Source organism: Artemia sp. Qi Xiang Cuo, chromosome 9 (assembly GCF_049724085.1).
Source record: "Artemia sp. Qi Xiang Cuo chromosome 9, ASM4972408v1, whole genome shotgun sequence".
Classification (NCBI taxonomy): Eukaryota; Metazoa; Arthropoda; class Branchiopoda; order Anostraca; family Artemiidae; genus Artemia; species Artemia sp. Qi Xiang Cuo.
Window position 1 is genome coordinate 35,534,401 of NC_142802.1, and position 21,096 is coordinate 35,555,496.

Genomic DNA, 21,096 nt, shown 5'->3' on the forward strand with positions numbered 1-21,096 from the left:
TTCTTTTTGGCCTGTTACTAAGGGCTCTCAATTCAGTAAGATGTTTGAACTTAGTGTTAAATCTCTTTTTGTTTTGCTTGATTTTGGTTCGAATCAATCGGGGTTCACTAGGGGTATGGGTTGTGATCACGCACATACTACTTTTTTTCAAATTTTAAATTCTTCATGGCTCAAAGAAGACCTGTTATGTTGTTTATTAATAGATATTAAAGGAGCTTTTGATAATCTTTCTCATGCATCTTCTCTACTTAGCTTACTAAAATATAGTTTACCACACAACCTGGTTAATGTTTTTTGTTTGTGGTATTCTGGACTTAAAGTTTGCACTGCCTTGGGATCTATAATTTCTGCAGATGAAGTAGTAGTTAGGAGATGGGTTAGACAAGGGGGGTATATTATTGTCACAGTTTATATAATTAAGCAGTAAGTTTACCACAGATGATTTCTGGCTCCTCATTCTCAGTGCGATCAATAAGCTCCTCCCACTTATTTCTGCACTTATGGGTTAGCGTGTATGCGTCGATCAATGAGAAATGGTTACAAAGTACATTATTCGTAATTGCAAAAGCAGAAAAAAACTTGGTGAGCCAGCCAAGGGGTTTGCAAGTGTCCCATCTCACAGGTATGACTTAATTTATTTTTAATTTATATTTTATGACTTAATTAAAATTTTGTTTTCTTCTAATAACTGGTGGAATAGGTGTGATGGTTTCAGGGGCAGATCTAGAATTTTTTAATGGGGGGGGGGCCCAAAATAGGTTGATCCAATAAACTTAGGTTAGGAGCAAGTTTAATTAATTCAAACTTGCGTTAATTAGGTAAATTACATTACTTTAGACTACTTTAGGGGGGCACCCCTCCCCCCCTCTGGATCCGCCACTGGATGGTTTATAATTTTTTTTTCATGTTGTGATATTTATTTTCTACGATATTTATTTTCTTGATAAGACTATTTTCGTTTTCAAGCAATGTTTTTGTATGAAATGGGCAGAACTTTTTTGAAATTTTAACAATAAACACATCTGTTTGAAAATCTTTGCACTTTGTGAATTTAGATAGCGATAAGGGTTTCTGATTGAGCCAATTTTAGGACTTGGATTCTAATTATTGGTTGCTGTGGTAAAAGTTGCCACAATAGCCCTATCAAAGAAAATACCAAACGTCTGTTAAGAAGCGTTTTTTTGTAAAATTCTTAGGGAGTTTTCAGAAAATTGAAGGACATCACACATTTTAGTGCCATATCGAAAATTTTAAGGGGCTTTACACTAGAAAAAATCCTATTATAGAATATTCTTCCAGTTTGTTTACCAGAAAATAAATAAAATGCATTTCTTACTGCTGAGTCTGTATAATCTTAGACCTTTTACTGCACAATTTCCAAAATATTTCTAAAACTTTTTTCTAATGGGGAACTGTAAGAAATAATACATTTTTAGAAATAATACAGTTTTCGTAGTATATATATATATGTATATATATATATATATATATATATATATATATATATATATATATATATATATATATATATATATATATATATATATATATATATATATATATATATATATATATATATATATATATATATATATATATATTTATTGATATCTACAAACAGCTCCTCTTATTTGATCTGCCATCAGCAGTCCAATTATCCTGGAACACGTATTTTGCCAGAAACTTTCTCAAAATGCCTTTAAAACCAACTGGAGACTTCGAAACCTATTTTTAGTTCTTAAAAAATCTAATAATTACATTGCACTACTAATTACCGATTTTCATGTATGTATTGGAATAAATTAATTTAAAATTAGTTTCTTCAAAATTTGTGTTCCAACGTTGAAGCCAAAGTTTTGCGTTCAAGAGAGATCTGACTTGTCTACCCATGAAAAGATCTAATGTCGCTTATGTTTATGCTGGTTTATACATTCTCTGGAGCAATCGCACCTCGGTCCAGGTTTTTATAATGGGTGAGTTAGTGTGGCAATAAAGACCGACCGCGCCAGTTGTGCCGGGGGAATTTGCTTAATTGGCTTCAGATACCGCCAGTTCTGCCGTAGCAATTTTATGTGGTTCGTGAATTTCTATGGTTGTCGGCCCTGTGCTGTTTATGACTATGCCAACTGTAGTGGTGGATGGAAAGAACCGCACCACTCGTACCATTAAGTATCACGCCACTTTTGCCGTTAAGTTTTATTATGCCGTTACTACTTTAAATTTGTGCCGCTAAAGATTACACCAGTTGTTAGGGGGAGTAAGATAAATGGGTGACCGCGCCATTCCTTATGGGAGAAAATAAAATAGATTAAGCAATAAATTTGAATTTCCTTGTGAGGTGATTAATTAGGCGGGGAAGCCGTCAATCCAGGAGCTGAATGGTCTCTGTAATTCAGTGGTTGGTTTCCAGGTCCATTTTTCAGAAATTATCTCGTAACATTTATGGGATAACAGAGATAGGAAATATTCGCATTTGATAGAGGTGATAGAATGGGTTCCATAAAAATTCCGAAAGGGATTCAACGCGTAAATTTGTAACACGTTAATAACTTGGGCTTATTAAGTATCATAACCATACACGAGCATGTTATAAGCGTCCATAAGGATTACCACGGCTCACATTTGTGTACATTTATCTTGCACTGGTTGATGGGGTTCTCAAAATTGATGTGTTTATATAGTTTGATAATGCACTGGATACTGAGATTTATTAGACAGTGTTACCCGGTACATAATATGGTTTGTGATCGAGGAACAGCAATCAAAAAGGTAACCGTAATTTTCGTCCTAGCTTCGTTGCCTGTAATTTATGGTGAGTACTCTTCGTTGGTAGAGGGATGATGAAGATAGATGCTACTAGGTTGTATCTGCCCTGGATTACGTATTGTGATGAATGATTTCTGATAAGTCATTCCAATTCCTGTAATAAAAATAACGAGGCAGAATCACACGTTCGTTAAAATGAGTATTCATAATACATAATAGGTAATACGATTGGGTACATTTATGGCGAATTTTACGCTACAAGACAATATTAAACAAATACACTAATATTATTACACATATATTGATTTTAACAAAACGACATTACTCTCATGTTGGTTTAAAATATAAAGAATTTGCACTGGGAAACCTAAAACATTGAATTTTCTTACAAGTGTTTATAAAATAACGACGAAATAAAAGATTGTTTCCTTTAACTTTAAGAAAGGTATCTTATAATGTTCTTTAGTATGCGCTGTCACACACATTTTGTTTTAATGTCATCAAACACTTATTTAATTCTACATTAGATTTAAAATAACCATTTAAACGTAAGTTACGCTACATCCTTAAGTTTGAGGTCTCAGTTTACAACATATTTCATGCCTTCATTGTTCACGCACGTCCTTGCTGTTTAAGAAACGCATGTTGCAGCGTCGTAAGCGCACGGTTTTACCTAAACGACACTTACAATGAGGGAACTAGACATAGCAAGGACGAATGCAGACCTCTATACCCACTCGTTTTCTAATGTCTTCCCTTTTTCTAGGCTTGGACGTTCTCATGGGGTTCCGGGTTTAACTTCTGCATTTCAGCCGTTTCCCCGTGTTCTTCCTTTGGGTTTTGCTTTCTGAGTCTCAGGATTCTTCCATAATTAAAAGTTAGTAAGGTTCTCATGGTCAGGGAAATCGCGAAAACGAAACATACGGTCAGTAGTATGTTCCACCAAAAATTGTTTGAGAATAATCCGTATCTATTATCCACGTACGTTAATCTCTGGTCTTCATTAGTAAATAGGGGGATCTGGGAATCTAATGCTTCTTATTTTTGTAAGCCTTAATGTCCCTTTATTCTTTTCTATTTTGGACCATATTGAGGTTTTTATTTCCTCGCTTTCTATATTGGGAATAGTGTACGACAGGTTGATTGCCTTAAAATTGATTATTTTGGGACTTAGTATATTTGTGCATGTAGGCATAATGTGCCAAATAGAACTTTAAACACCACTTGTCGTCATCAGTCGACCACGAGCTTCCTACATCAGGCCTTTCTCGTTAGCCACTTATATTTTGAATTAAACTATAGTGATTTACGGTTGATAATACTGCTCTGGGGAGTACAATATGAGACATTGTCATTTATATGAAAACTCTTAGCCTGACCTTTGGGTTGGTCTTATAATTAACAGTGCCTTCACAATTTTTCATCTAATTTCACTTGAAATGTTCTTTGGAGTTGGGAATTGTCCTGGAATTGGGAGATTTGGGAGCCAGTCTGTCGGCTCGAAGTATGGCCTGGGGAACTTCAATATCTTTACCCACCACACTCCAAACCGCCAGGCGACACCCCGACTTCTTTCAGTTGGACTGGATACATCGTACTGGAATAGTACGGGTAGACTTTTTATATTAAAGGAAACTATTTGAATTAATTATATGCAATGTGACTTTTTAATTAGAATTTGTTTTCGGGAACTGATATAAATGTTTCTATAGCATTTTCATATTAAAATGATATAAATGTTTCATATTAAAATGTTTCTATAGCATTTTTGTAGTTGTATGATTTTTACTTGTGAGCTAAAAGTTTTTAAATTATTATTCTTTTATGACGCCTATCCATTAAAAATCTCTTAATCCTGTACTGACTATGGGGAATTCCATCTATCAGTTTTGTTTAACCGTTCTACCTGACTGTGTGGTTACTTTTTCTTCGGTCCCTTTTAGTTTTTCTTTTTAGGTTTTGCTAGTGATATAAGATTAAACTTTTTGTATTGTTTTTTCAGGAATTCTTGAATTTTTAATTTTGTTTCCTTCGCGTGCGTGGCCGCTGAATTCGGTTTTGATTTCCCTATTTCTTTAACTACCATATGGTCTGATTCGCCGTCAGATTCTTCGGAACTGTTTTCCGATGATTCCACATTAGAACTTTTAGAAGTGGCACTTTTTGTTTTTGAGGTATCACCTGCCCTTCCTTCGTAAATTTCTACTCCTCTCGAAGTAGAAGATTTATTCTCTAAATCCTTGCTTTGAGTTTTTAATTCAGGAGACTTGAAAGATTCTTGAGAACTCTGAGAGAAATCAACAGTTTTTGCGGGGTTCCTCCACTGTTTAGATGCCATGTCTTCAGGGGGATGGGGAATTTTTTGCACTAGTGTTTCCCTCCATGAACTCCATTGTTTAGGCTTGACCTTGGACACAGTTATATCATGTTATTGTCCTTGCTGGTCATCCTTGGGAGTTTGATTCCAATGCAATGTTCTTTGCCTCGTTTTTATGGGGAAATTTATTAAATCCATAGCTTCTCGCAGATTTGTTTTAATTAAATCTTTGAAAGGAGTTTGCTTCATAATAGTACCCTGAGTTTTTACAGCCCTGTTAAATTCCTTCTGCAGTGACAAGTGTCTCTCTAATGGGTTTGGTGGGGAAGCTATATCGTCTGGAAATATTTTAGGGGGACAAGGGGTAGAAATTTTATTAGGAAAAAATTGGGTTTTTGGAGATATCGTATTATCTAATTCTCCTGCGCTCTCTGATGACTAGCTTTCTCGACTTTTTGGCGGTTTTATTCTTGCTTTTACTAGGGGTTTTCTTTTGGGAATAACTAGATTTTTCATAGCTAAAAATTCTTCAAAGTTTTCCTCATCACTATCATTCTCGAAATAGTCTTGCTTGAAATTAAAGGGTTTTAGCTCTGCCAATCTTGATTTAGGGGGCTCGTCTTCTGCGTCTGACAAACGGTAGACGAGGGACGCAATACCCATCTTTCCGGGAATTTGGCTCTTTTTATTCGGCTAACATGTGCCTTATAGGTTCTTCCATAATCGGGGTTCGCCATTTTAAAAGTAAAATCTTTATCATACTTTTTGACTATTCTATACGGTCCAGAGTATTTATTGGAAAGTTTTTTGCCTTCTGTCTTTGCCTCGTTCTTTAGGTAGACGCAATCTCCTATCTTAAAATCTATATTCCCTTTGACTTTGGGTAAGTTTCTTAGCTCTTGACTTATTTTACATTTTTCCAAGTCTTGTTCTACTATTTTATAAGTTTTCCTCGTCCAATTTATGAATTCTTGTGTGTAAACCTCCAAGTTACTATAGTATTGTCAGGATTCAACAATATCATGATACGGTATTCTCTAATAGCGACAAAATAGTAAATAAAAAGGGTTTTCTTTGGTTGTTTCTGAATAAGCAGTATTGATTATGTTGGTTAAATAAGGTAAGAATTGATCCCAGTCGTTCCTGTTGTCTTTTGTATAAATGCTTAATACATTCGAAAATATTTATACCTATTTTCTATTTTACCATTAGCTTGTGGATGATATGGGGACGTCACCAACTTCTCTATATTAAGAAAACTCATTAAATCTTTTGTCACCTTAGAAACAAAATTACTTCCATTATCGCTTATAACCTTATTTGGAATGCCAAATTTTAAAAATAATTTCGCTAACGCCTTACTCTATTGTAGCTTAGCGGTTATAGGCCTATACACTTTTTCTTATAAGTCTGTATCTATCCAATGATTTAAATTTAAATTAAGAAGTTCTTAGCATAACTAGTTCGCATGTATTCCTCCAAGTTTTCCGACCGCGCCACTTGTGGCAATAAAGACCGACCGCGCCAGTTGTGCCGGGGGATTTGCTTAATTCGCTTCAAATACCGCCATTACTGCCGTGGGAATTTTATGTGGTTCGTGTATTTCAATGGTTGTCAGCATTGTGCCGCTTTTGACTACGCCAACTGCAATGGGGGGTGAAAAGAACCGCACTATTTATACCATTAGGTATTAAGCCACTTCTGCCGTTAAGTTTTATTATGCCGTAGCTATTTTAAGCTTCTGCCGCTAAAGATTACACCACTTGTGCTAAAGATTACACTCCAATTTATTCTTCTCAGGGGCCTGACACGTTTCTCTGTGGATTTATTTCATACGTCGGTGTCTGCAATAGATTCAGATAAGTCGATAGAATCTCTAGCTAATTGATTTACATTTGTTTGTCGATTTTGCCATGTATTATTGCGATAGTTTGGATTTCTTGCGCCAGTGCCGGATGCTGGCGAAAACTGCAAATGCCGTTGGCTTGAAAAATTTGCATTTCCCGTCGGCAAATTTTCGAGATTTCTATATACCATCCTTAAACCATATTGGTTTTGACGAGTATTTGGGTTTTCGAATCGATAATTATTTTTTCTATTGGGGGGAGGGTTATACAAATTCTGTTCGTACGCATTGTGATGTACTGGTGTTTGCAATCTTCCCTGCCAACAACCTTGTGCACCATTGGCGCTAAAATTTATTCTTCCGAACAACTGGTTGCCAAAATTTTGCGTATTACCGACGGCATTCCTTGGTGCCGTTATGTCTCTAAACCTAAAGCGGCACTCTCTCGCGATATGCCCAGGTCGATTACATTTATAGCATCTTACAATTGTGGAAGTATTTCCATAATTGATTGGTTTAATGGGCTGAAAACGTTCTGTTTTCTGCCTCAACGTTTCTTGCGTTCTATTTCTTTGTGGCACTTGGGAATTATCCCTTGAAAAGAAATTTGGAGAAACCTGACCTTCAAGTGAGGCTAGCCTTGCGGTCGATTCGCCTAGGCTATTTATTTTTGTTTTACTGTGAGTTGCTACAATCGTGTCAATTTCGATCATTCGTCGCACCTCCTGAACTGCAAAATCCAATGTCTGAATATTTTTCGATATTACCATTCTATATAATTTTGGGGGAAGTCCTTGCAAAAAGGTGTGTAGTATGATTTTATTATACAATTCTCCTGAACCTTTTCCGAATTTTGCTTCTACTGAAATTCGTATATTATGTAAATATTTTCTCACGTTCTGTGTATGGTCAAAGCATACAGTTCCGTGTTTTAGTTTATTTGTTGAACTAGTTTCGATAAATGTATCTTTGAATACTGTTAACAATTTTTTTATTGTATTTATTGGCAAATTGTCATGATCTCCTACAGTATTTTCAATTTTCTTTAGGAAGGTTAAGGCCTGCCCTCTTAATCTTAAGAGGAGCATACCGACTAACGTTTCTAGCTCTGTTTTTGTCAATTCTACATATTGGGCCAATTGGATATTGAATTCATCGACATATGTTTGTCCATCATATTGCGGAATAGATTTTGTTATGTCTATATTTTTAGCGACCAACTTTTGCGCAATTAATAGTTCGCTTAATTCTTCTGACATTTTTGCGTTTGAATAACTCAAAATAAATTTATTTTTTCCACTTAACCTATTTAGAGGAGGCTGTTATATTATACAAGATTTTGTAACCACGTCTCCCTATAGTAGTCTGGAAATTCTAGTAAAAGAAAACTTTCTTTATACATCTCCATCTTTAAGGTGGGCTAAATTTAAATTAAGTAGCTAGCTGAAGGGGTAGATTACATCTTTTCACACAAGTGTAATAACAGCGCCAGTTGTAGCAATAAAGACCGACCGCGCCAGTTGTGCCGGGGGATTTGCTTAATTAGCTTCAGATACAGCCAGTTCTGCCGTGGGAATTTTATGTGGTTCGTGAATTTCAACGGTTGTCAGCCCTGTGCCGCTTATGACTGCGCCAACTGCAATGGGGGATGGAAAGGACCGCACCACTCGTACCATTAAGTATCACGCCACTTGTGCCGTTAAGTTTTATTAAGCCGTTACTATTTTAACTTCTGCTGCGAAAGATTACACCACTTGTAAGGGGGAGTAAGATAAATGGGTGACCGCGCCACTCCTTATGGGAGAAAATAAAATAGATTAAATAATAAATTTGAATTTTCTTGTGAGGTAATTAATTAGTCTGGGGAGCCGTCAATCCAGGAGCTTAATCATTCTTCGTAGGGTTATCAGATTCCATGGGAGCGCTGCCTATAGAGTACAATTGAACTAGTTATCGACTGTGCGATGAGATAGAGGCATATGATAAGAAAAAACGCAAATAGAAAAGTAACGGATTTATTGAAACTTACATTTCAGGTGTAGAGCAATGTATGTATATGAGCAAGGCTTCACTTCAATTCATAATTGCTCGCAGAATGGTAGGAACATAATGTCTGTAATCATAATGCCCATAACAATAATAATGACACGAACAACTCTTTTCATCACCATATATCCTAAGTCCTGATTCTGTGCCGTGAGAGCTATTTCACGATTGGCTAAACTCCTGTGGAGGGGCCGCTACCTTGTCATTATGTTTACAAACTAAACTCATTATGCTAACTTCCCGTCCAATAATTTATTTTCAATATTTTGATGATTAAACATTCATACTCCTATAATAACTTGAAACTTCCTGTGAACTTTGTATCTCGTGATTTTTTTATTGCCAAGTATTTTCGCGAAATTCGAAACCGTCTTCCTTGATTAGTGCTGATGTTCGGCTGAGAATAAAATACAATTTCTCTTTTGCTGATTAAGAATTTAGACTCAAGTTTGAAGCGGGATTTAAGCTTAATTAGGGGGAGTTTAATTTATATCGGAAGTATCCCAAGAAGGAAAGAATTTTATTTTTTATTTTTTTTATTTTAAATATATCACATATTACTCACGGTACAATAGGGAAAGATCATACTGCTATTATATATACTGTGATTATCGTCATCTATTTTCAATTTGTGTCTAAAAGATTGTTTTGCTTCATTAAAAACCTCTGATTTACTTAGCAGTTGAAATTAGTTATTTGCAAAATTAGTTAGATGAAAAAGAACAGAGCCTTAAATTTCATCTCTCTGATCAACTTGAAGATCACCTTCATAAGGTTCTTGGGCAGGTTGACCTCTATGCTGAAAACAAATTTGCTTGCTGCTAAGGTTTTCTGCATAAGAATCAAAATATTGGATTGTAATTCAGATGTTGGATAAAATTTTAGTATTCAGTCAAAGCTTTTGATCAACCATCGTTTTGTACTATAGATTTTAATAGACTTGTAAAAATAATTTTACTAATAGAATTTTTGGTGGATAAGGAGAAGCATTATTATTCATATGAACCAAACATCTGCATAACTTTCAGTCTTCTACATGGCTGAAACCATCCCAACCTCCATCCTCTAGACACCCTTGAATATACACGTACCTTACTCTGCCATTTTATTAAAATAATCTTTTAGGTTATATTGTCTTGTAATTGTTTGTTTGTTTGAATAAATACATGACAAGCATGAGTTAATAAGAGTTCTGTTTTGTTGCCTTAAACAAAAATAAATAAAGAATTGACATCATGAATCAGTACAACCAGAGGTGTTGTCCTAATTTTTTATTTTGTCTCAATTGAGGTTCACTAGGTCCTATAATTTTAGTTTATGTGTCTAAATGCCATTAATTTTGTAGCAAATAAACATAAAAAAGGGAAAAAAAAATCAAATTTCTGTGCTAAGAATACCCAATGCACCAAAAACGAGCATGAATCATAAAGATAACGGCTTCTACTATAAATCACAGTTTATATAATTAGCAGTATGATCTTTCCCTATCTCACCTATTATAGAAACCTGGACCGAGGTGCGATTGCTCCAGAGAACGTATAAACAGGTATAAACATAAGCGGCATTAGATCTTTTCACGGGTAGACAAAGAATAATCACCTACGGAACAAGTACTGACAAAACCACTTGGCCGGCTCACCAATAAGTGGACAATAAGTGCAGAAATTAGTAGGAGGAGCTTTTTGTTCGCACCCAGAATGAAGAGCCAGAAATTAACTGCGGTAAACTTACTGGATAATTAGAGTTGCATCTAAGCGTAGATTTGGGAAGGAACTTGCTCGTCACCGTTTGCAGTTGAAATCTGAGCTTTCTGAAAAAGTAACTAAAAATCCTAATCTGTTATGGAAAATGTTCGATGAGAAGGAGTCAGCGGGTCCCGAGTCAGACATCCCATCTTTAACATGGATAAAGTATTACCTTGATGAGTTTTCAGCCCCAAAACAGGATCTTAACATTTCTGTTCAAGAAAAGCTTTCATCCCTCCTCTCATCAATTCCAGATACAGATTTCATAGTTACACAATCACAGGTTGCGTCCGCGGTCCGACGGTTGAAAAAGAAGAAGTCGGCTGGCATTGACCGTGTATCCGCCCTTCACCTTAGCCATTGTAGCCCAACTTTCATGGGGCACCCAACTCTTCTCTTTCAGATGATCTTCACTACTGGACTCGTACCATCGGCATTCAGCACTGGTTCGCTTAGGCCAGTCCTGAAGAAAGGGAAAAGGACTTCGGAATGTGCTTCGTTCAGACCGATCACAGTAGCACCAACGCTTTGCAAAATCTTCAAACTTTTGGTCATTGATGAAATCCAGCGAAAAAGCTCAATCTTTCCTTCCCAGTTTAAGTTTTAGAGGGGGCTTGTTTGTAATAACACCATTTCTTATTTTGTTTTAGTATTGATTGACGCCGATGAATCAAAGGAGTTCATATTTTTATGGTTACATGACATCTGCCGTGCCTACGATTCACTTCTCTTTGACCAACTCATTCTGGATATGGGAAAGAGAGGTGTACAGAAGGACATCCTACTACCCATTAAAGATATGTACGACCACCTACAGGCTGAACTCCTACTTCCTGGCCATGGTCGAGCCCTCACTGAATATACACCTGACGTGATGCTGTCCTACCGAGGGTATCTTGTTGTCCCAGTAAAAAAAGGTGCTCGAAAAGGATCAGTAACATCTCCTTGTGGCTTTAATAATTGTATTATTGAACCACAGTCTACTATCAAGACAACATGCATAGCTTGTGGCATAGACGTTACAATGATAGCTTACGCCGTTGACATTTTGAACCCTAGCCGTACAGTCGCCGGTACAGAGACTACCTTCTCCACGCTACAATCAAATTACAGTCACATTGGTCTTGAATTTAACCCACAGAAGTCAGATATTCTTCTGTTCAACTGGCGCCAAGAAGAGGTCTCGTCTCTGAGGCTGGGAGAACTCTCTGTAGCCCCTGTCTCGAAAATTATTTACCTTGGTTTACCAATTGGAAAGGATCTAAAAACTACCCGCTCCCTTCTTATTGATCATCTCCGTAAACGCCTGGCTTTTGCTTATAGTAGAGTAGTCTCATCTAAAATCTGTTTCAAACGTTTAATTTTGTCTCGGCTTTATAACGCAGCATCCCGTCCCCCTTTCATGCATATAAGCCCGTTTTGGAGAATTTTTCCTGAGCCAGAGAAAAGAAAGCTCAGACCCACGTTTTATAAGCATGTGAAGTTTTTGTTGCGGCTCCCGCCGTGGACAAGAAATTTGCACCTTCTTAAAAATTTTAAAATTGCGGACCCAACGGCAGCTATAATTGAACAAATTAAACGGTACAATGAGAAAGTTTTCTCCCACCCTTGGTAGCGTTTGCTAAGGCACTAAATCCCTGTCCATTTAATTTTATTTGCATATCTCTTGTCATATTTAGTCTTTTTACCGTCTCTTGTCATATTTAGAATAGCTGATAGAGACCGTTGATTATGAATTGAAGTTATCAAGTATTTTGCCGTAGGTTAGGTTAGTTGAATCGAAGTTATCAATCATATTGCTTATGTTTCTTCAGTACTTGGGAGTTTAAAAAGTAAAATGTCTTATGTACTTGCAGTGCAGTGTATAATTGAGTTTTTGTTTCTCGTCTTTGTAATTTGTTCGATTATGTGTAATGTGTTGTAATTTGTTTTTTGTGTGCGTTTTTTCTTTTTTAGTGATACTCCGTCTTTTGTACCTTTTTTTACGGGTAATAAATAAATAAATAAAATAAATAAATAAACTGTGACTATAAATGAACAAATGAATCCTGATACAAACTCAAGTTGCAATTCTTTTTAATAAATGATCCTGAAGTGGATTTTTTTAAAAGCAATAGTTGTAACAAAATATAACATGGAATTCTTTTAATAAAATGGTGCATTACGAGGCTTATACATTCATGTGTGTCTATGGTATGAGGTTCAGGCCTGCTTTTAGCCCTATAGAAGACCTAAAAATTAAGTAGATTTGTCAATTCATATATTTGTCAATTCAACAATTTTTCTCTCTCTCTCTCTCTCTCACTCTCTCTCTCTCTCTCTCTTTCCTCTCTTTCCTCTCTTTCCTCTCTCTCTCTCCCTCTCTCTCTCTCTCTCGCTCTCTCACTCTCTCTGTCTGTCACTCTCTCTCTCTCTCTCTCTCTCTCTCTCTCTCTCTCTCTCTCTCTCTCTCTCTCTCTCTCTCTCTCTCTCTCTCTCTCTCTCTCTCTCTCTCTCTCTCTCTCTCTCTCTCTCTCTCTCTCTCTCTCTCTCTCTCTCTCTCTCTCTCTCTCTCTCTCTCTCTCTCTCTCTCTCTCTCTCTCTCTCTCTCTCTCTCTCTCTCTCTCTCTCTCTCTCCATGAACCCAAAATTCTGTAGGAAAATATCTTTTAAAAGCTTTTGCAATAATACTAATGTTGAAAGAAAATTTTGACTAAATATTAAAAAATTTTCTTTTAATGACTGATAAATTATTTGTCAATGACTATTATTTCAAAATTATTGGTCAATGACTAGAATTACTATCACAACAGAAGTTAATATAAGTGAATAAATGGAACCCAAAACGAAGGTGTCACCAGCCGATAAGGGCACACATTAGCTTCAATTCTTTTCTGTATTGGGATCCACCAGGCCCAAAAACTTAGGAATACAATTTTAAAGCCAACAGGAGACACGAAATTTAGGCCAAATTTTTGGATGTCAAGAATCTTTTAGTCTTTTGGGCGTCGGATAATCAAAAGGATTTAATAACTACTTTTGGTCTGTGCTGAACAAAAACATTATGAATCCTGGCCAAATGAGAAAAAAATTGGTTCATTTTAATGCAAAAAAAAACTATTTTCTGATTTTTTTTTTCTGTGCTATGAGGATCCCTTAACCCTTCGACTTCAGTCCCTCTTGCTCCATCTCCTATAACAACGACAGATTTGACTTGCTCCTCCCAAGCCATTCTCGGGGTATTGTGGACATGCCGTTGCAAATACTTTGGCACATAAAGCGTCTTTCAAATTACCTCTGTCAGGTCCAATTGGCCACCAATTTCTGCTAAAACTTTCAAATTGGTACCTCTCCCTGCCACCCCTTGCGGGCGCCCATGTACAGAGGCTTATAGAGCCAAAACGTTGAGGTGGATTCAAGACAAAAATGTTCAACCCTCCCCCTATGATCAACCCCTAAGTAAAAATTTGACGTTTACTTGCCCTCCTTTCCCCCGCAACGCATCCTGAAAGTTTCAACTTGATCCCCCAAGCCATTCCCAAGATATTAATAATGATAATAATTTATTTATTACCCACAAAAACACTGTACAAGTATTAAAGAGTGTGTAGTAAAAAGAAGTTAAATACATACAAAATAGCCTATATAGAAAACAAAAAATATTAACTATAGAAAAATTTAAAATTAAATACACACAAAAAATATTAGCTATAAAAAAATTGAATATTAAATACACACAAGAAATGAAATTCACACACAAAAAAAATACAAAACATACAATAAACAAAAAGTATTAACTATAGAAAAAAAATTAACAAGATGATTATGAAGAGAAAATTTGATCAAGAGCAGTATCTGAGAGCTTCCTTCGAAACTTTTCCAACTTTTTGTGAACGATTTTCCCCATATTCAAATTGTATTCTTTTAGAAATATCTAAAACAGAGTGCTAACGAAAATGGGAAAAATTATTAGTAAGGTTTATGTCCAACCACCGCTAAGAATCAACAGACAGAATACAGAAAGTATCACAATTAGGAGGAAATGAGGAAGTTGAAGCAAAGGATAGAAACTCAGACTTCTCTTCATTTAACGAAAGGCCAATCCCAGAAAAAGTATTGGAAACAGAAGATGCCATTTTAGAGAGACCAGTCCTAGTCTAACTTATCAGGAGCAAATTTTCGGCATATACAAGATAAGAAACATCTGAAACTTCACAAAAATATATGTAGGATATTTTCGGAAGCACGCTAGAAATACAAATTTTAAACAGTGTTGGTGACAAAACGCCACTTTGTCTTACACCTCTTTCAATTTTAATAATAGTAGTTGGATAAGATTTCAAACTAAGGAAAGAATTAGAATACCAATACTGCAGAAGCTTAATAACTGAAAAATTAATACCTGAAATACCAAGGGAATAAAAAAGCTGGGAATAGATTTCTATGTCAAATGCTTTCAAAAGGTCTAAATAAATTCTATTACTCTTAGAATTGGAATATTCAGAAGAAGAGATGCTAAAATACGACGAAGATGCTGACAAGCCACTGCAGCCCGAAAACCAAACTCGTTGTCTCCTTCCTTGGTGCTGTAAGCTAGGTGGGGAAGAACAATATTCTCAAGTAATTTACTTATTTTACAAGAAACAGTAAGGGGCCAGTATGAAGAAAAATCAGCGGGAGATTTTCCCTGTTTTAAAATTGAACTTATAGTGTCACTCAGGAAACTCTCAGGAACACTTAATGTGCAAATACACATCTGAAAAAATAACTGTAAATGAAAAACAATTGCAGGGCAACTTTGCAAAAGATGAACTTTAGATATTCTATCTATATCATTAGAACCAGATTTTAAATTCGTAATACCGCTACATATAGTAGAACATGTAATGGGAATTGCATGTTGCTGCGAAATACAAATAGAGAAAAAAGGTGTAATGAGGCGAAAATAGACAGCATGTACAGAATAATTAACAAATGAAAAAAATAGAAGAATAAGGCTTCTGCTAGATAGATGGTGGCATAGCATTACTGCAGGAATACCTCTTGTACTGCAGGAATACCTCTTGTAATCAGCTTTAGTTCTTTGTTTTAAATCTGCTACACACTCTGATCGTGGGCGACCACAGTCGTTCCAAACCCTAAGCCAGAATTTAGCTTTATTTTTTAGAGCCTTTAAATTGGGATCTGCTGACCAGATTGATTTTTGAATACCAATACGGATTCGTTCTAACAGAACAGCTGTACATTCAACTTCTTTCAGACAAGACACTTTTTCTTTATAATACGAATTTAGCTCAGAAACTCTGTCAGGTCCCACATACTGAAGCTGCAATAAATGAGAGGGTACACATATAATAGATAAAGGGATGTAAGTTTTGATATGTTTAATGAGATATCTGCTTTTTTTTCAATTATACTTCAAAAACCATTTTGATTTCTTTTTGGATCTCGAATTTTTTGGAACACAGGGAAGCAAAGGAATCACAGATAGTGGTAGGTGGTCAATATGAGCAACATCATGGACAGTTACAATCATAGAATAGATGCACGAAGAACCCACAACGTGGTCAATGTCAGTGGTACTTCCAGATTGATGGATATAGGTGAAAGGTAGAGATTTAGGAATGATGCGGTATTGCGGGAGACAATCAAGAACTTAATCCTTTCTCGCACAGTCAATATTGATATTTGTACTAAGATCACCAATAGCTATGTAATTTAGAGATTGAGACATTAAATGTTTAATTAATTTTCTCAGAGAAGCACAAACCTTCGCAAAAATTGTAATTGAGTGGTTAGATCTATTATCATACAGGAAATATAAATTGATCAGAATAGTTGATCTGATAAGAATTGCTACGAAGAATTCATCATGACGATAAAGGATAGAGGTGGGGAAATGTGCATTACGCTTTAAGATGCATGCCAGACCAGCTACCCTGGTAGCAGTTAAAAATGCTATGTGATTTGGACTGCGGTGCAGAAAATTAAGGCTAGCTGAATTCAAAAGATGCTCTTCCCAACAAACTAGATCGTACTTGCTGCGTAGTTCATCAATGAAAAAGCCTTTTTCCTTAGTTCTGTTAATATTGTATGATGTCACAGAAAACTGAAAAGTCATTGATATGGATGCGTGTCCTTTTTTAGTCTCTCTTGCATAACAGGACAAACTAAGCTGTAAGATGGATGATTTTTATCGCAGTTAGCACGTCTAGGGGGGGGGGTGCAGTGCATGATTTATCCTTAGTTGAAATGTGTGCTCCAGCACAACGGGCACATTTGGGGGTATCAACCGGACAAGCGTGTTGAAAGTGGCTGGGGGAGTGACATTTAAAAAAGTACTTGGGCAGTTCTTTGTCCCAAAAGAATTCGTAGCCAAGGTTCACTCCTTCTTTTAAAAAAATTGTGTGAGAATGAGAATCTTCAACGCCGAGTTTAACGGACAGAGATGAGCCAAGTCTCTTTGCATTTTTAGGGTCATTTTGAATAGAGAGTATATCAATGTCCACTCCGGTTGGTACATCTCTTATTATTCCAAAAAATAAACACTTAGAAAGCACTTTAGTAGCACTACCAGTTATTTGTGACTGGTACCAGTCGCCAGCCAGCAGTGCCACAAATTCCTCACTAGCTGATTTCTCAATGTTTATATACCATTTGTCTTTTACAGGCTTGACACCGCGTACTAATTCATAACCATTGATCTTATCAATAACTGTTTTGTTTCAGAGGATTAGAAAGGGCAGTGTATATATTCGAAACAACTATGGTTGCATAGGTATCAGCAGTTGATACGGGTAGCGGGAGTTTCGGATAATCAAGCTGGTAGTTATCGAGGGCTGAAGACATACCAGCGACAGTCTGATGCAGCTGGCTGATTTTAACAAATAGCAAAGAATAAGCAGTTGCCGGAAGGCATGGCAACTCGGTGGGGAGGTCTAATCACAAGAGTTGGCACAGAGTCGCCACAGTTATCTCTTGCTATTAGGAATGAAATAATTTCACTAAATTGGCTTGAAATAGCAATAAAACCCTTTCTCACATAAAGAAAGAAAAACGAGCAAAAATGGGGTTTTTATAGGCCAAATGAAGATACTGAAAAAACGAAGCGAATATTTCGAGAGGACAAACGCCTCTCTTCTTCAGCGCGAAACGAAACGATCTATCAATAAAAGCCAAAAATTAAAAGAATTAAAACCAACTACCTAACAAACCTAACCTGTTAGGTAGTTGGTTTTAATTCTTTTAATTTTTGGCTTTTATTGATACATCGTTTCGTTTCGCGCTGAAGAAGAGAGGCGTTTGTCCTCTCGAAATATTCGCTTCGTTTTTTCAGTATCTTCATTTGGCCTATAAAAACCCCATTTTTGCTCGTTTTTCTTTCTTTATGTGATGTCAGGCCAATGTGGTTTAAGAAATTATAAACCCTTTCTCACTAGGCAGTCCTCATTGGGGGCACACATCTCCCAAAGTTTAACATTCGCATTCTTCACTGCATTTATATTAGCAAAAACGTCCATTCCATATTTCTTAATCATGTCAATATCAATGCCATTCAATAAATATTGCGGATGACATATATAGAAAACTTGGTTACACGTAACGCCTTTTGATTTAGTGAAGTAACTTAGTCGTTTTGGGAGCATACTCTTGTGAAAATGGGTAATTTACGTATTTTAGGGCCATTAACCCCTAAGACTGTGGAGGTCATGTCAATCTCGGGGCATAATTATTTGACCTTTCAACTGCTCTGAAAAATATGGCTATAAAAAAACTTTGATCCAGTACTCTGGGGCTACGGCGGTGCCTGTAGGTAAAGGCGCACGGGAGAGGAGCTTTTGCCGTGGCTCTCGGAAAGTGTGCTATTACTTCTAATTTCCACTCAAATCCTCCAAAGTTTCTAGGACCATGCCTTCCATATGGTCAAAACGAAAAAAATGTATGCCATGCACCTGGCTCTTTATGAAGGTAATGCTGTTCTGTTTCCACTGATGTGGGTAAATGCCTCCATGATTTTGCAAATAGACACCTCCAAGGAAATTGTGAGGCAATGCTTATTTCCCATTTAAGAAGTTTTCAGAAGTATTAAAAGTCGCTTATTTTAACAAAACACATCAAGGAAGTAGAAGTACTTTGTTTAATGTAGTTTTAAATTTTTAAGGTAACTGACATCTGGATGGCGGCTCCGATGCAAGAAAAAAACTTAGAAGAAATATTAGATCTCCTCCAGTTGCTACAAGTCGATACAATCCATCGAGATTGGACACGGAAAGTATGGGACGAAGATTTTCAACTGAGTGCCATTGATGATCTGTCACTACCATATGATTCATTTGTGATTGATAATTGTCTCATTGACACATTAGAAAAATTACAAAGAGCCCTCAAAAAAGAGATTCAAAGTAACAAAAGGGTTTCATTTGCTTCTACAATTGGTGTAAATTTTTCTGATATTGATCATGAACAGAATTCAGATCCTTGCCCCAATGATCTTTTCAAACATTTACCAAGCAAACAGATAGAAATGAGACGATTGCTTGCACTTCTGAGTTATCTTTTTGAACTTGGAAGAAAAGACGAAAGTGATGAATGTCAAAGAACTAGTTTGGTTTCCATATCCATTTATTATCTCCTTTTATCAATGCGGGGAAGCTCAGCATACTTGGTTTTTGTTGATTCCCTTTTTATTCAATCGCTTGGTATTTTAAAATCTTTTAGTTCCCGAGAAATGTTTGATGAATTGTCCATACCATTGGTTAACATGCAGCTTATGCTAAGCCATTATAAACTGAAAGGTAGAAGAGAAATTGTTCAAAATGTTGTCGAATTTTTGATCGAAATAGCCAGTTTAGAGCCTACACGTGCTTATCTAAGTGAAGAAGATTTTTCTATTTCTACTTCAAATCCCTTTATTCTCTGTTACCAAAATTTAAGATTGCTTATGAATGATATGCACGGTAGTCCATTTGAGACAATAAAGGAAACCATGAGCTGTGTATTTCCAATTATTCTTGGCACTGGAAAAAATAACAAAATGTCTGAGAGCATTCGGACTAGGAGTATTAGCTTTGTTGCACTGTTGACAGATTGCGGTGGTACCTTTGGCAAGAAAGCTCTTGTTTCTTTTATTCAGTTGCTTTGCTTGCACGTCGAAGATAAAGTAGATTCAAGAAAGCGTGCTACTGACACAATATTTATCCTTATGAGACTTATCCCCAATGAACTTCTTCTAAAGACGATGAAATGGTTGATGCTCATGACTTTTCATAACACTGTATCATTACGGTCTTATGCTCTAGAAATTGTGACCAAAATAGCCACAGATGAATCTATTATTCATTTCTTGGTGAGTGCTTTTGATGAAGAGATAACGTATTTCAAAGAAAATGAACAGCAATCAGCTCCACTGAGAATGACAGATGATGCTGACCAGCAATCAATCCCGCAAAGGTCAACGGATGATACTCATTCTGCTAATTTAGAGGAAGAAGAAGATGCCCGTGTTCAAACATTTCATGGATCTATTGATATTCCTGAATTGATTTTAGGAACCATACTAGGAAAAATGTGGGACGCTGCTCCAAGTGTTCGTGCAAAGTGTATGGGCTCAGTTTTATTATGTCTAACTAGTAATGTCGTAGTCATAAGGAAGAAACTAAGCCTTTTCCTTAGAAGCTCTGAAGGTAAATTACCTCATAACAACTTTTGTAAGGAACCAGTAGATATTTGCAAAGCGTTGATTCATAATGAGGAAATTGCAAACTGTTTTCCAGACATCGAAGATTTTTTGTTCAGCTTAATTACTTCACTCACTGAAAAAACGGTCAAGGAAAGAAAGCAAGCATTGGAGTTATTGTTCAAAATCATTGAGAATGAAGATTGCTTTCTCAATACTACTTTTGTCAAGGTATGCTTTACTGAATTTATATTCATCTTAATTGTTCAAAAGGGCTTATCACTGTCCAAATAAATGCTGCGTCAATTTCTTTAAAAGTGAAATTATTAGTTACAATTTTAAAGGATTTTTAAACATCTTTGAATTTACATTCATTTAAATTTAGATTCTATGAAACTTGATCTATAATAAATTCAGAGGCGTTTTTGACCAAGAACCATGGTTCAAATTTTACTGAACCGTCTTATTTTTCATTTTTTTCACCCTTTTTTATAATAATGATGTCTAGCAAAGCAATGATTCGAAAAACTTATTTACTTAACCTTATTTCGAAATATTGGTTTCTGTAAATTATTGCTAGTAATTTTCGACAGTTAAATCCTAACTAATTTGAAATTCTATATATGATTTGGGTCGCTCCCCCTCAAAATACCTTTATCCTTCCTAAACTAGTTTTAGGCTTCCCAGCTCTTTTAGCTCTCTTTTTCATTGTCCTTTGATG

General features: G+C 36.1%; 1 protein-coding gene across 1 annotated transcript in view; it reads left to right on the forward strand.

Moving 5' to 3' along the window:
- Nucleotides 1-595: 595 nt before the first annotated feature.
- LOC148948607 (condensin-2 complex subunit D3-like) overlaps nucleotides 596-21,096 on the forward strand; it is a 155,899-nt gene continuing 135,398 nt past the window's right edge. The window contains exons 1-2 of the mRNA XM_089094006.1: nucleotides 596-622; nucleotides 18,861-20,606. Of these exons, the coding sequence (XP_088950132.1) occupies nucleotides 18,876-20,606 (1,731 nt within the window). The 5' untranslated portion in view covers nucleotides 596-622; nucleotides 18,861-18,875. The remainder of the gene's footprint in view (nucleotides 623-18,860; nucleotides 20,607-21,096) is intronic.